Here is a 14,066-nt window from a genome sequence, read left to right as displayed (position 1 = left end):
ACAAATTTAGAAGAAAAAAAAGTTATATTAACTTGAAGCATTACATGTCTATCAAATGGTTCAATATAATCTTCTAAAAATGTGTTGTCAACGAATAGACTTTCTATATGAGTATTCAAATGAGACATAAAGCGTAGTTTTATATACGTGTAGCTACATATATTTAGTGTCCTGGAGTTGATTTGAATCCATGTCTTTCTGAAGTTTGCCTACACTAGATGACTCCTAGACTTTGACGTTCGGGAATCTGTTAGGTTCGGTTCGATTGATTCGAATTTTCAGATTTTTGGTATTATGTTCATAAGTTCCATTATCATGTCGTATTTGGTTTGATTCTTTCTGAGTTTGATTCAGATCGAATTATAACCAATGTATAAAATTACACACAAATTTTTTTTTTTAAACTAAAATTTGATCAAAAATACTTAAAATATATAAATTATTAACAAATCTAATAAAAACTAGTTAATCTAGCTAAACTAAAAAAATGTATTCAAAATAACAAATAGAACAAATTACATAAATCTTTAAAATACTCTAAAAAAATCTATATTATCTGAGCATGTATATATTAATATAATTTCAGATATTTTTGCATCCTAATTCGGATTTCGGTTCGATTTGAGTTGTATCCAAATTCCAAGTAGCAAATTCTTATACTCTGTTCTGATATTTTTGTATAATAATTTAGATTGGATGTTAGTTTTCTTGGTTCGGATTTAGGTAGGATGGACTAAAAAGTAAAAACTCCCATGCCTAATGACGCTTTCTGGTCCCAAGTAGAGTCACCAGCGCAATCTTGGAGCTGGCGATGCATCTTGCGTCTAAGAGAGATACTGTCTCGGTTTTTATTCAGTGAAATTCACAGTGGCCAGAATACAAGTTTTTGGTTTGACAACTGGTCCCCACTTGGACCATTAATCGGAGTGTTTGGAGGGAAGGGACTCGTAATTTGAGGATTCATATAGATGCTCCTGTCTCTGCTTCCTGCAACGCAGGAGGATGGTCTCTTCCTCACCCAAGATCAGAGCAAGAAGTCAATCTACACCTATACCTCACTGGCATCCCTCTACCTTCCATTGATAGAGGACCTGATCAGTTCTTTTGGTTAACTAATGGGATTAAAAACAGAGTTTTTTCGTCCTCAAAAACATGGGATGCATTAAGACCTCGTGCTGCAATTCAAGATGTCGCCAAACATCTCTGGTTCAGCGGTGCGACGCCTAAACATGCCTTCCACTTCTGGGTCACAAACCTTAACAGGTTACCCACCCGTTCTCGCTTGGCTTCATGGGGAATGCAAGTACAAACAGAATGTTGTGTCTGCAACTCTGAGATTGAAAATCGAGACCACCTAATGCTCACCTGCCACTACGCAACGGTTCTATGGTCTCAAGTAAGGCGTCACCTTCGAGTCTCCGTCCCATCATTCACTGATTGGACACAACTTATCCACTGGACTACATCCTCTAGCTCTACAGCTCCGGGAAACCTGAGAATGATGGTTGTTCAAGCTATGGTTTACAACATATGGCAGCAGAGAAATAATAATCTTCATAACCAGACGCTGCAGCCTCCGTTGGTTGTCTTCAAACACATCAATAGGCACATCATCAATTCTATTTATGCGTGGAGACATAGGAAGAAGTTCAGCTCCCTTATGCAGCTTTGGCTGATTTAATAGTGCTCGACTCTTGCGCACTATCTTTTAGGGTCCTCTCCACGAGCCCCTGTTCTTATTTATATTGAACCCCTGTTTTTTACTTTCTTTTTGCCAGGGTTTCTTTTGTAAAGGATAACTACTTTGGTAGACTACATGGTCTCAGAACCAATATTAAAGTCTCCGAAGAATACATGGCTGTTAAAACAGATATGTCGAAGGCCTATGATAGAGTTGAGTGGAGCTTTCTTGAAGTGCTGTTGGAAAAGATTGGTTTCGACAGAAGATGGGTTTGTTGGATCATGGCTTGTGTCTCTTCAGTCACTTTCTCGGTTTTGCTAAACGGGAATTCTCATGGCTTCATTAAACCAGAACGGGGCATTCGTCAAGGGGATCCTCTCTCTCCGTTCTTGTTCATCCTCTGTGCAGAAGCCTTGGTTAATTCTCTAAACATTGCTGAAGCAACTGGACGTATTCAAGGAATCAAGCTCTCACCGGCCTGTCCTTCAGTGCATCATTTATTGTTTGCTGATGATAGTTTGCTTATGTGCAAAGCAAACTCGACGGAAGCAACGGAGATCTTAGAATGTCTGAAGAAGTATGGAGAAGCTTCTGGCCAGGTAATTAATCTCCAGAAGTCATCTATAATATTTGGAGCAAAGGTACCAGACAATATCAAAGAGGATGTCAAGAACGTTTTAGGAATTGTGCAAGAAGGTGGAGAAGGTTCGTATCTAGGACTTCCGGAATGCTTTAGTGGTTCGAAAAGGAAACTCCTTAGCTTCATCAGAGAGAAATTACAGGGGAGGTTAAAGGGCTGGTTCTCCAAATCACTCTCCCAAGGAGGTAAAGAAATACTTCTGAAATCAGTAGCTCTCGCTCTTCCCGTGTTTGCTATGTCATGCTTCAAATTACCAAAAGATCTTTGTGCTAAGCTGACAAGTGCAATGATTGAGTTCTGGTGGAGCAATGGTACCAACAAGAAGAAGATATCATGGATTGCTTGGCAGAAGTTATGTAAAGACAAGGAGTTGGGAGGACTGGGATTTAAGGACATTGAGAAGTTCAATCAAGCGTTACTTGCGAAACAAGCTTGGAGAGTATGGAAACATCCTGATTCCCTCTTGGCTCGAATATTACAGCATAGGTATTTCCCTCGGTCATCCTTCTTGGAATGTGGTATTGGGACGAGGCCTTCATACGCTTGGCGAAGCATTCAACATGGATGGGAGCTTCTCAAAAAGGGGCTGCTTCATAAGCTTGGTAATGGGGCAAACACAAAAATCTGGACTGACTGTTGGATTATTGATAAAGTTCCCAGAGCCCCGAGATATAGACAAGACGCCATTGTGGATTTGACCTTAACAGTGGATCATCTGATCAACCCTGCGTCAAAAAGGTGGAATGAGACTCGAGTGAGACAGCTCTTTGAAGAAGAAGATGTAAGCATCGTTCTTAATACTCGTTTCAATCTACGGTCTGGTGATTCTTTGGTTTGGGGTTTCTCAAGAAGTGGCGTCTATGACTCCAAGAGTGGATATAAACTCCTTGAATCCATACAAGCGTTCCAATCCCCTACACTGCAGCCCCTTCCTCCTCTAGAGAAAAAGCTATGGAGTGACCTCTGGAAAACAAAAACTTCTCCAAAGCTCAGACATTTTTTGTGGCGAGCTCTCTCTGGTGCTCTCGCAGTCAAAGAAAGGTTGAGATCAAGGGGTATTAATTTGGATACTACGTGCCCTCTGTGTGGACTTCATCAGGAGACCATATGTCATGTTCTCTTCACATGTGATGTGGCTAAGGAAACATGGGACCGAGCTCAGATTCCACTCCCATCTGCAGGTTTTTCACACAACTCAGTTCTTTTGAACTTGTACCATGTGCTCTCAGTTAGTAAAAATCAAAGAATTGGACAATCTCAGAGGCTACGCTTCCCTTGGATACTCTGGCACCTATGGAAAGCAAGGAATAGCTTCTGTTTTGAACAGAAAAGATTCACGGCAGCTAACATTTTCAAGAAAGCAGCTGAGGAATCTTCCATTTGGTTTAAGCTCTTTCAGAAAGATCAGGAAGAAGAAAGTTCAACCAGAGTATTGGATATTGAGAGGGCTTGGCAGAAACCTCCCATGGGTTTCGTTAAATGTAATCTAGGTTGCTCCTGGTCAGCTAGCTCTCAACATACGGGAGCTTCTTGGGTGATCCGGATTTTCGAGGCCAGGTAATGGAACACAGTCGGAGATCCTTCACAGAGACTAGCTCAAATCTGGAAGCAGACCTTATTTCACTGTGTTGGACAGCAAAAGATCTTCATACTCTGCATTGGAACAGAGTGATCATGGAAATCTCATCAGCTCATACTCTGGAAGCTCTGAATAATCCTCAATGGTTCCCTGGCTTGTCCAATACCATTGAACAGACGAGACAAGCACTAAATTGCTTCCAAAATTGCTATGTGGAAGTTGTGAATGCCGATACAAACAGAGTAGCCGAGAAGATCGCTGCCAGTGTTACTAAAGATGGACGGTTTCAATCTTATATAGCTCGTGGAGGTCCAAGTTGGCTCAATGATATCATTCTTGCAGAGGTTTCCAATTCTCCATCTTCATACCAAAGATAAGGTTGCAACGGTCTCTCTTAAGGAAGTATGAAGCTTTGGTTTCTACACATTTCACCCTTTATAGGGTATTTTCTTTTTCAAGCACCTATTGGTGTAGGCTTTGATTTGTTTTCGTCTTCTGCTGTTTTCTTTTCTCCGACAATGAGTTTGGAGATCAAACATTGAATTTATTTCAAGGAAAAAAAAAAAAAGACTACCTCTCATTCAATATGATATTAACATTCTTAGCAAAAAAATAAAAATAAATAAAATGACCCATATGCAGATAGTTTAGAAAGGCTTCACTCTCCCGTAAACCGAAATTCGGTTCATTGTTAATGTTATCCCTAGACGTGAAAATTTAACTCACATTTACCAAACAGGAAATGCCACGTGAAACATTTATACGAATCGTCAACCTCCTTCTCTTTTTGGTCAACAAACGTTACTTCTTCATTTTAACAAATTATAGTTTTGGTTTCGGAGATCTTTTTTTTTCGTAAAAAAATATTGTTTAATATTTCCAGTATGCCTTTTCAAAAAAACTTTACAGTTCTCTTTCACCAAAGCTAATTATTTTTAAAAGTTACTAAAATTTAATTAATGATTTGTGACCATTATTTTTCTTAGTTTCATCTATTTTTAAAATCTAATAAGTGATACAAAAGTATCTGTGTATTTTTAATCTAAAATTAAAAATACAGGAAACTAAGAAAAACTAATGAGTAAAAAAAAAATACAAAAGTATCTGTGTATTTTTTTTGGGGGGGGGGGGGGGGGGTCAAATTAGACATATATCATAAATTTATATTATATTGGTAATGATATATATCGAAATTTAATTTTCGTATAATTAAAAAATGATAGCTTGAATTCTCTGGTAAGCTCCTAATTTACGATGAGCACTACGTTTATGAATTGGCTTCCTTATTTCTCCTAAATGCAGATGAGGATGAATCAAACTCGGAGGCGTCTTCTGAGTCAGATGAGGAAGGACCAGAGCATCGTCTTATAAATGTAGCGGACAGAGAGGTTGTGTATCTACAAAACAAACCAGTGCGACTTACCAGAGAGGAGATTCATTGAGAAGACTTCCTTCCTGAACCCAAGCCAACCAATCATTGCAGAGCAGCGTTACACAACCAAAAAGGAGTCAAGTGATATTTGGTCTTTTTGGCTCATTTAATATTCTTCTCATCTCAGGAATGTAAAAAGAAAACTTAATTCAAGATTTTGTTAAAATTGGAACACCCTTTTGCATTAGATTTCACCGCATCTTTCATATATATGCTTTGCTTGTATATATTTTTATTGGTCATTTAGATCAATAGAGAAACAAATCAATGATGAATGTGGACTTTGTTAAAAGGACGTCCAAAAGTTAATCGATATGGGCAATGAAGAACTCTTTGCAACTGAGTTTTTAAATGGACATTTCGAATCGGATTGCCTATAATTTGTAAATTTGATTAAAGATGAAATGCATTCATTTGTCTATTTTCCTCCTTTACCCTCCCTTCTTTTACTTATACTAGGGGCACAGCCCCCGCGCACGCGCGGGGCCGGATACTTTGGCGTTCTGTCGTAGTGGATGACCTCTCTTAGTGGCGATCTGGAGATGGTGTAGGCCGAGGTATTTGTTTCTGTTTCCAAAGAATTCTAGCACACCAACGATGAAGTGAGCATCTAGGTTATCCTCCTTCAAGCAAGAGTTGATTAGAGAGTTGTAAAACTTAGCTCTCATTGGGTTCTTGACCAAGGGGGAGAGCTTCAGATCTTTGGCAATAGCTCTATCACTCAGATCAAACTTTAGGCTTCTGCAGGATAGCCGAGCGTTGCAGACGTCGAGGGATGAGGACGAACCGCCTTTTGAAACAATAATACAGAGCACATCATCCGGTAAGGACTCAAGCCCGCTCTGGTTTGCTTCTCCTGGCTCCATCGGTCGTTGAGAGGTACTGAAGAGTTAACTGTTTTCTTTTGCCTGGTTTTTTTTCTGGAACGTAATGTTTGGTTCATGAGTTGTTACTTTATTTATAAAGCGAGTTATTGGAGATTGTTTGTATTCACGGACTCCTAATGCCATGTAACGGGTTCTACTCATGTGTAGAGTAATTGTTATAATTTAAGTGTGAGTAATTAAGAAATAAGAACCCAAACGTTTTAAAATAACACCTTCAAAGAGGCGTACGTGAGGGAAGCTGAATGGAGTACCATGTTCTGGTTTGTAGTGGAGAGTAGTAGTTTTGTAAATATTGTAGACTACCACTAAAATTGATTTGTTTTGTAGTTTTCTAATTTCTTCTATTTTCACTAACTAAATTGAGCTTGAGAATGGAACCAAGCTGTAGTCGATAGAAGGGAGTAATTGTTATCTAAATTTCACTTGATAGTAAAAACTAAAAAGTAGTTGAAAAAGCTGGTTAAATTTAGTTTGACAATTAAATCAAAATCAATGATATTTTAGTGTTATAGAGTCAGGATTATTAATAAACGCAAAAGGTGTTACGAAGATCTTTAAGGGGAAGCATAAAAAAGGTTTATAGTGTCACAATTTGCGGCATATATGACGTGCTCATCTTCTAAGGGAAGAGCAACAATCTTCTATTTTGTAGTTAGATTTTTAAGATTTGGAATGAGTTAATCATGGTGCAAAATGTATTATTTCGAGAAAGCGTAGCTCCTTTAGGTTGCATAAACCTTGAGGTTTTATCGATTCTTTGTACGATGAATATAAAGTTATAGGCTAGAAAAATATACAATGCTTAGATTAAAAAAATTCTTTTATATAACCAATAGGTGTAACTCTTTTATGTGCACGTATATTTCCCTGAAAAACTTTGTCTCTGCCTATTTTTTTAGATTTATACATAAATTCTTTTAACAATAAGATGATAGAACAATTAAGACAACCGCATACACACATAATAAGAATTAGACCTTTATTCCTCTATTTTTGTAGTCCATCAATGGCAATAACTTACAAATCAATAGCTCTCTCTGTTATCTCTAACTTATATATATATATATATATATATATATATATATATATATATATATATATATTCATAAACATGAGATCATAAACATAAGTAGAACCCGTCAATATTTCATTAATAAGCAAAGAAAAATTAAATATCCAAACAGAAAAAGATGGCAGAGGAAATTATGCAAAGTCTGAAATGGAAACAAAGATAGTAATAATTATTTTAAAGCGCAAAAACTAAGTAGTTGACGGGTTCATAGGAATGGATCATTCTATACACTCACGGGAGCGCTTGCGGTTGTTCCGAGTGACTGCAATCTCTGGGGGATCTGTGGTACCACACTCCTCCCCGACATTCTCTCTCAAAACAGACAGACCCGAAGGTGGTGCTTTCAACCCGCTGTCACCTTCATTGCCTCCAAGAATGTTCTCATCTTCCTCCTGAGATAAACAAACTTTAGCTTCAAACAAAAGGTTCAAACAATAAACATATCGACAAGTATTATTGAACAACCTTGCCATGGGTCAGCGAGATGATATCTTCAGTTATAGTGGAAACAGTGAAAGTACGGTGGTTTGGTGTGAAGTTGAAAGGTGTCACACGTATCTGGAACACAAACTCCTTATCAGTTAGCTCTTCAAGACAGATTGGGAGGTTCTCCTCTCCGCCATTTGCAGCCTGCAGCACGTCAGCAATATTCAGTAACTATATTTATTAGCAGGGGAGTGCAATGGGAATGAATATTTTATATGTGAAAAGCACAAAGAACCTCATCGAGGGCGAGGACAGCAGCATCTTGCTGGGTAAGTTTTGTCATCTCCTTATCAAAGACGACAAATGTGGCGCTATCGTTGCCATCATCAACAGCAAGCTCAACACGGAACCTATGATCGAGCAATGACATGGTCAGTGAATGCTTAGCCTAAGATGTTTTTAATAAATAGAGCATAGCATACAAAGTTACCTGACAACACCGGTAACGGCATCAGTTACACATCTGTTGCAGCTTAGTGAAGTTCCAATCCTCTCCAATTTTCTGTTGCAGCCAGTGCATGCCACAAAGGACCACCCATTCTCATGGACGACACCAACAATCCGTGCTTTGCAGAAGAAATCAGCCTCCTGAGTCTGACCATGAAACCACGTCAGTCACTGTAATATAAAATCGCAGCAAGCACAGATAAACGTGGACACAGTAAGATCACAACCTGCTCATTGGAGTTGGAGATGAAAGTGTTGAGATCTGCTATTGAGACAAGCTCCTTCTTCTTAATTCCTTGGAGAGTGTCGACAAGAGGAAACACTTTGGATGATTCACCTCCAACCATGCTGACAAACGTTGCTATCTCAGGGAGGCTGGTGTCGAAAAAGAAGCGAGTCCCTGGTGTGGAGTTCAAGTACATGTTACCTGGTTAAAAAAAAAAAACCAAACTATTAGATATATCAATATGTTAGGGGATTCTGAGTTCAAACGTGTATGAGACCAGATTGGAATGAAGCAGGAAGTAAATGGTCAGAACCTCCAAATAGTTTAGGATTGACCGTGGTCACCAACATCAAAGACTTGGTCTTATCGCCAGCTTTCAAGAGACCCCGGAAGGTCGATGCAGCCTCATCCCACAGAGATAAGTAGACAGTCACATCTCTGTCGGAGAAACAGTAAGTAAGCATTGGTAAAGCAAAACACAGTAATGAACTAAACAGATATATAAGCAGCGGACGTGACTTATCAAGATGATTCCACAGAGTTATAAAACAAACCACAACAATGAACTAAACAGCTACGAATCAGCGGACTCCACTAATCAAAATGCTTCATAACTCGAGACATTACAAAAATCTGTAAGAAAATAAACTAATACTTACGGTTCGATTAAGAGGCGGACCACCACTCTGGTTGTTGCTGCATCGTTCCGGAGATCGGACCCTTGGACAGAGCGTATCTCACCCACGACGTCTGCCAGTTTATGGAAAGTTACTTATTTTAAAAGCAAAAATAAAACAAATATTGAATCAGATTTTTTGTAATTATGGAAACAAACCGGGGAGCTCCAGGTTCGTGTTCGAAAGAACGTGAAGGTGGTCGTAGCGCCGCACCATGAATTTTTCAGAGTTGATCACAGGCGCGTCAGTGAGGACCTCGCAGATACGCGTGGAAGGGGTGAAACGGATCACGAACTGATGCTATGTGATCTTGTACGTGTGAGCGCACCTTGCAACTTCAAAACGATCCACTTTTACTATAGAACCAGACTTCAGATCAGGACGGTAGTGACTCGCTCGATTAGCGGGAATGAACCCGTGAATAACCGAGTCCTGCAAGGAAATTTTAAAATCAAAATATCAGATTTTTTTAATCAACAAAAAAAAACGTAAAGCTAGCCGATCTAGAAAAGGAATAAAACTATTAGAACTTTTTAATCAATAAAAAAACGTAAAGAGATATATAATACAAAATTCAGTACTGAACAAAAAAACGTAAAGTTAGCAGATCTATAATACAAAAGTCAGAACCAGTTCATCGAGGAATAAAACTATTAGAACTTTTTAATAAAAAAAAAACGAAAAGAGATCTATAAGACAAAATTCAATACCAGTTCATCGAGGAGGAGTATCGTGATCCCCATGAACTCCCCATTCTTCTTGATGTTGCGGGAATCCCAGAAGCGTATTAGACGACCAACAACAAACTGAGAAGTTCGTCCGAGACGGAGAGAGTTGAATGTGGATCGGGCGACGACGGCGTTAGCGACCGGAGAAACTGCAGTAGTCATTTTCGGAGCAGGCGTTACAGAGCTAAGCAGAGAGAAAACGTAGAGAGAAAAGTCAGGAGCAACCGAGAGCTAACCTTGGAAGCAGCTATATAATGGAGACTGGAGAAGCGTTAGAAGAAGCCAAATCGTATAAGCGGCGGTGTAATTGTGCGTTAATGAGATGAGTTACGGAAGGAAGGAAGGTGAAGGATCGGCTGCGCAAACGAAGTCGTCTCTTCTCCTGGAGCTGTGAAGATGAACTCACGTGAACCCTAGAAGAAAACACAGCGTTTCACCACGACGTATTGGATACAGCACGGCTTGGGCTCGAGGAAGCAAGTAACGGTCCATCGAAACACAAAGCCCATACATATAAGTAAATGGGACCCGTGGCAGCTTCTCCTACGTGGATGAAGGTGTAATAGAAAAAAAAAATTAAAATGGAAGCCAGGGGGCTTCGAACCCGTACACTCAAGCTTTACTATGAGCGGGTTATACCACTGGGCCAAGTAGACTTTAGTTGATATAGCCAGGGCGACGTAAGTGTTATACAAAAACAAACTCGACCCCTCTAAAAAGTGATGACGTGTCACTTCAGGAGGAGAGAAACTCCCTCATTATATTATAGATATAGCCAGGGCGACGTAAGTGTTATACAAAAACAAACTCGACCCCTCTAAAAAGTGCTGACGTGTCACCTCAGGAGGAGAGAAACTCATTATATTATAGATATAAGCCAGGGCGACGTAAGTGTTATACAAAAACAAACTCGACCCCTCTAAAAAGTGCTGACGTGTCATCTCAGGAGGAGAGAAACTCCCTCGTTATATTATAGATTTCTCTGTGATCTTAGTTTGCAGATCGACATCTTTGCGAAAGGAACTCCAGCACAAAATATTTAGTTTCCCCATATAACCATTTTTTGGTTCCCATTTAATTAATAAAACGTTGAAAGTTATTCCAATATGGTAATATTTTCATTTGACTTTGACTCTTAAATAAGGTAGAAAACGATAACAACAAGCCTTTTTGACGAACTATCTTATATATGTATTCATCAATAGTCTCATATATTGTGTACAGTGAGAGAGACCAAAATAAAATAAAACATCAAATTAGATAGATCTCAATCATTATGGCCAAAACTCTCCAGCGACCTTTTCTCCTTCTAACGGTGGCCACTGTGCTATTCTCAACCGCTCCGTTTTCAAACGCTATTCCATTTATAGTGTTTCACGGTAATTAACGATTCTTTTTTTTTCTTCTTCAAATTCTTTATGTTTTTCCTTTTGATTATGAGTAAAACAAATATATTAATTTAAAAAAAAAACAGGAATTGGAGATCAATGCTCAGGTGGAGTTAGTAACTTCACGCAACTCCTAAGCAGCGTCTCCGGCTCTCCTGGCTCTTGCTTGTAAGTTTTGCGATCATCCATTAACAGTTGTTTTCATCTCAGGGGTCTTTTAATTTATTTGCAGAGAGATAGGAAACGGAGAGGAAGACTCATGGTTCATGCCACTAGTGCTACAAGCAAGTGAAGCGTGTAAGAAAGTTAAACTGATGAATGAGCTGAGTCAAGGTTACAACATTGTTGCAGAGTCTCAAGGAAACATGGTGGCTAGAGGCCTTATCGAGTTCTGCCACGATGCTCCTCCTGTCATCAACTATGTCTCCTTAGGAGGACCTCATGCTGGCATCGCTAGAGTCCCCAAGTGTCCAGTACAATTTCAATTTTACTATTCTTGGTGTATCTTAATCACGTTAACAAAATTAAAACAATGGCTTCGTTATGTGTGTTTTCTTGTGTCAAGTCTGGTCTAAAATGTGATATAGCAGAAGCTATCTTGAAGTTAGAGATCTATAACGACTTCGTTCAAGTATATAACACTCTTGTCTCTTTATTCAAGATTAAATTCCTTTAATCATGATTTGATGGATTAATCACTATGCAGGATCATATTGCTCCTAGTGGTTATATCAAGATCCCTGGTGTAAGTAATTTAGTTAACCAAATGGTGTAACTCGATATTGATTTAAGGGTTTTTAAATACAACGTATTTGGTTTTCTCAGGAAATGACGAAGTATTTGGAACATTCCCAGTATCTACCAAAGCTTAACAATGAGAGACCTGACGACAGAAACTCCATTTTCAAAGACCGTTTCGCGAGCTTACATAACTTGGTTCTTGTCATGGTACTTTACTGTCTCCTTTCTCTAATTCAGAGATTAGAAAACCATGTTCTTGTAAGCTCATTACTCTGTTTTCTTCTTCTTGATTTGGTAAACAGTTCCAGGACGACACAGTACTGATCCCCAAAGAAACTTCTTGGTTTGGATATTATACAGATGAAGGGTTTGGTACCCTTTTGTCAACTCAAGAGGTGAACCTCTCTCCATCTCGCTCTCTGTTTCATTTCTTCTCGGTAGATTTGTTTTATAATAACTTCAAATGTTTTCTTCTTCAGACAAAACTATACACAGAAGACTGGATCGGTCTGAAAGCATTGGATGACGCGGGAAAAGTAAAGTATGTGAGTGTCTCCGGGGAGCACCTTATGATATCGTTTCAGGACGTTGTGAAATACGTTGCGCCTTACTTGATGCAGATAAGTTAGTAATTTCTGTAATGCGACTCTTCTTGTCATTTTATGAAGTTTCAAATAGGTTTGTTTTTTTTATACATTGTTTAAGAAAAATTTAGCTCATAAAATAATATTTTTAATTAGTGTCTCTCTGCATCCTGCGCAAGCATATAAATATTTCTTAATACCTGCTTTGTCAATTCAAAAACCATCAGGAATTGTTGTTGTTCATGCGTTCTAAATAATCAATAATAAATTGAAACCAAAATTTTAATACATAACAATATCTTTAATCAAAATACACAGGGTCAAAGATCTATTTTTTCACTAAAAAAGACATTCATTTGAAAAATTATTCCACGTCAGAAAAAGTTTGGAATAAGTGGAATGCTAGTTCCATTCCATAAAATTCCAAAAATTATTGTCTCTATTGTTCCGCATATTCATTTTGCAAGTTACCAGTTACAGTCCCAGTATCTTCTAGACCATGTCTGAGATATGTAGTTCCTGAAAAAAAACAATATTTCTAGTAGATTGTTTGCTGTTTAGGGTGGTCGACGTCACACATATGGAAGCCACTGGCCTCGAGCCAGAGATCAGTCCAGACATTTGCGACAGTTTCACATTTTCGTTCTAATTACGAAATTATGCAGAATTTTTACTTATATATTTTTAGAACTAAAAACAGTAGATTTGCTATTGTAGTTATGATGATGAGTCTCAGTTTCTATGGTTTGACAAACCTTTCTTAAGCATATATGGTTGTTTTGATTTGGCAAGTTAAAAAATAATAAAACAACGCAAAGAAATAAAGTTTACTCTGCCATTAGACTTGATTACAAAGCATCATACTACCCGATTCACTACCAATACTTCTCAAAATCGAACCTCTCTCAAAATCGAAACCCTTTATCAATACCTTGGATATTTACTAATAACTTTGTTCCTACTAAGTTTGATATATCAGACAAGAACATGTCTCTTCAGGCTAAGCACATAAACCGAGATGTTATGTTTCTGCAAGGTCTTGGTTCTCTTCCGAAATGGCCTGTTTCCGCTCATTCTGAACACGTCTTCTTCAATCTCGTCTCGAGAAAGAGCGACCCTGAGACTGTGACTCTCCTTCTTTACATTCGCAATTCTCCTCGGCTCCATCGCTCCGACTTGTTTCTGGTTCTTCACATTCGAAGCTCCTCCGCCGGGAACACACCGTTTCCCTTCCTTCCTCGGCCGCAGATTCCAAGTCCTCTTTTCCTCTCTCCGCGGTAGGTATCATCGGGTTTCAGGTGATCGTGCTCGGATGACGGCGCGAATTTATTAATTTTTTGTAATTTAATAATTGAATTTTTACTTAGTAATACTAATTTTGTTTTGAAAAGTGTAAATATTTGATATTTCAAATAAAAGAAGACGATTTTTTTTGCAATCCAAATTATATAAAAAAAGATGGTTTGATGGATACATACAACAATTGAGTAAAATTATT

At 38.4% G+C, this 14,066-nt stretch overlaps 4 protein-coding genes across 5 annotated transcripts; 2 read left to right on the top strand and 2 right to left on the bottom strand.

Moving 5' to 3' along the window:
* Positions 1–752: 752 nt before the first annotated feature.
* Positions 753–4,277, top strand: LOC103834311. Its single transcript, XM_009110388.2, has 4 exons — positions 753–882; positions 999–1,578; positions 1,779–3,878; positions 3,989–4,277. Exons 1-4 carry the CDS (start codon positions 753–755, stop codon positions 4,275–4,277), a joined length of 3,099 nt encoding a protein of 1,032 aa, XP_009108636.2.
* Positions 4,278–5,787: 1,510 nt separating this feature from the next.
* Positions 5,788–6,198, bottom strand: LOC103834309 (F-box protein At2g35280-like). Its single transcript, XM_009110386.1, has one exon. It carries the CDS (start codon positions 6,196–6,198, stop codon positions 5,788–5,790), a length of 411 nt encoding a protein of 136 aa, XP_009108634.1.
* Positions 6,199–7,345: 1,147 nt separating this feature from the next.
* LOC117127170 lies at positions 7,346–10,290 on the bottom strand. Of its 2 annotated transcripts, none has more exons than XM_033276607.1 (10): positions 10,092–10,290; positions 9,838–10,004; positions 9,286–9,559; positions 9,110–9,200; positions 8,764–8,888; positions 8,452–8,651; positions 8,208–8,371; positions 8,013–8,127; positions 7,757–7,921; positions 7,346–7,683 (listed from the first exon to the last, which is right to left on the bottom strand). In XM_033276607.1, exons 3-10 carry the CDS (start codon positions 9,341–9,343, stop codon positions 7,510–7,512), a joined length of 1,092 nt encoding a protein of 363 aa, XP_033132498.1. In that variant the 5' UTR covers positions 9,344–9,559; positions 9,838–10,004; positions 10,092–10,290; the 3' UTR covers positions 7,346–7,509. The 2 variants fall into 2 exon arrangements, with proteins under 2 accessions (XP_033132498.1, XP_033132499.1); XM_033276608.1 differs by having other exon boundaries at positions 8,452–8,607; positions 8,795–8,888.
* A 592-nt stretch (positions 10,291–10,882) lies between these two features.
* LOC103834013 (palmitoyl-protein thioesterase 1-like) lies at positions 10,883–13,380 on the top strand. The gene is made up of 8 exons (XM_009110074.2): positions 10,883–11,234; positions 11,330–11,411; positions 11,476–11,716; positions 11,809–11,874; positions 11,950–11,988; positions 12,069–12,191; positions 12,287–12,379; positions 12,464–13,380. Exons 1-8 carry the CDS (start codon positions 11,132–11,134, stop codon positions 12,611–12,613), a joined length of 897 nt encoding a protein of 298 aa, XP_009108322.1. The 5' UTR covers positions 10,883–11,131; the 3' UTR covers positions 12,614–13,380.
* The last annotated feature ends 686 nt before the right edge of the window (positions 13,381–14,066 follow it).

Source organism: Brassica rapa, chromosome A08 (genome assembly GCF_000309985.2).
Source record: "Brassica rapa cultivar Chiifu-401-42 chromosome A08, CAAS_Brap_v3.01, whole genome shotgun sequence".
NCBI classification, from domain to species: Eukaryota; Viridiplantae; Streptophyta; class Magnoliopsida; order Brassicales; family Brassicaceae; genus Brassica; species Brassica rapa.
This window is presented reverse-complemented; position numbering and strand designations above follow the sequence as displayed.

Excerpts from the sequence above, each read along its gene's own strand:
- LOC103834311 (XM_009110388.2), top strand. The coding sequence starts at position 753 with ATGCCTAATGACGCTTTCTGGTCCCAAGTAGAGTCACCAGCGCAATCT. Across the intron at positions 1,579-1,778 it reads AACCAGACGCTGCAGCCTCC|GGTTTCTTTTGTAAAGGATA; the intron begins GTTGGTTGTCTT and ends TCTTTTTGCCAG. Across the intron at positions 3,879-3,988 it reads ATCCGGATTTTCGAGGCCAG|AGTGATCATGGAAATCTCAT; the intron begins GTAATGGAACAC and ends GCATTGGAACAG.
- LOC103834013 (XM_009110074.2), top strand. The coding sequence starts at position 11,132 with ATGGCCAAAACTCTCCAGCGACCTTTTCTCCTTCTAACGGTGGCCACT. Across the intron at positions 11,717-11,808 it reads CTAGAGTCCCCAAGTGTCCA|TCTGGTCTAAAATGTGATAT; the intron begins GTACAATTTCAA and ends TCTTGTGTCAAG. Across the intron at positions 12,192-12,286 it reads ATAACTTGGTTCTTGTCATG|TTCCAGGACGACACAGTACT; the intron begins GTACTTTACTGT and ends TTTGGTAAACAG.
- LOC103834309 (XM_009110386.1), bottom strand. The coding sequence starts at position 6,198 with ATGGAGCCAGGAGAAGCAAACCAGAGCGGGCTTGAGTCCTTACCGGAT.
- LOC117127170 (XM_033276607.1), bottom strand. The coding sequence starts at position 9,343 with ATGGTGCGGCGCTACGACCACCTTCACGTTCTTTCGAACACGAACCTG. Across the intron at positions 8,652-8,763 it reads CAATCCTAAACTATTTGGAG|GTAACATGTACTTGAACTCC; the intron begins GTTCTGACCATT and ends TTTTTTAACCAG. Across the intron at positions 7,684-7,756 it reads TCTCGCTGACCCATGGCAAG|GAGGAAGATGAGAACATTCT; the intron begins GTTGTTCAATAA and ends TGTTTATCTCAG.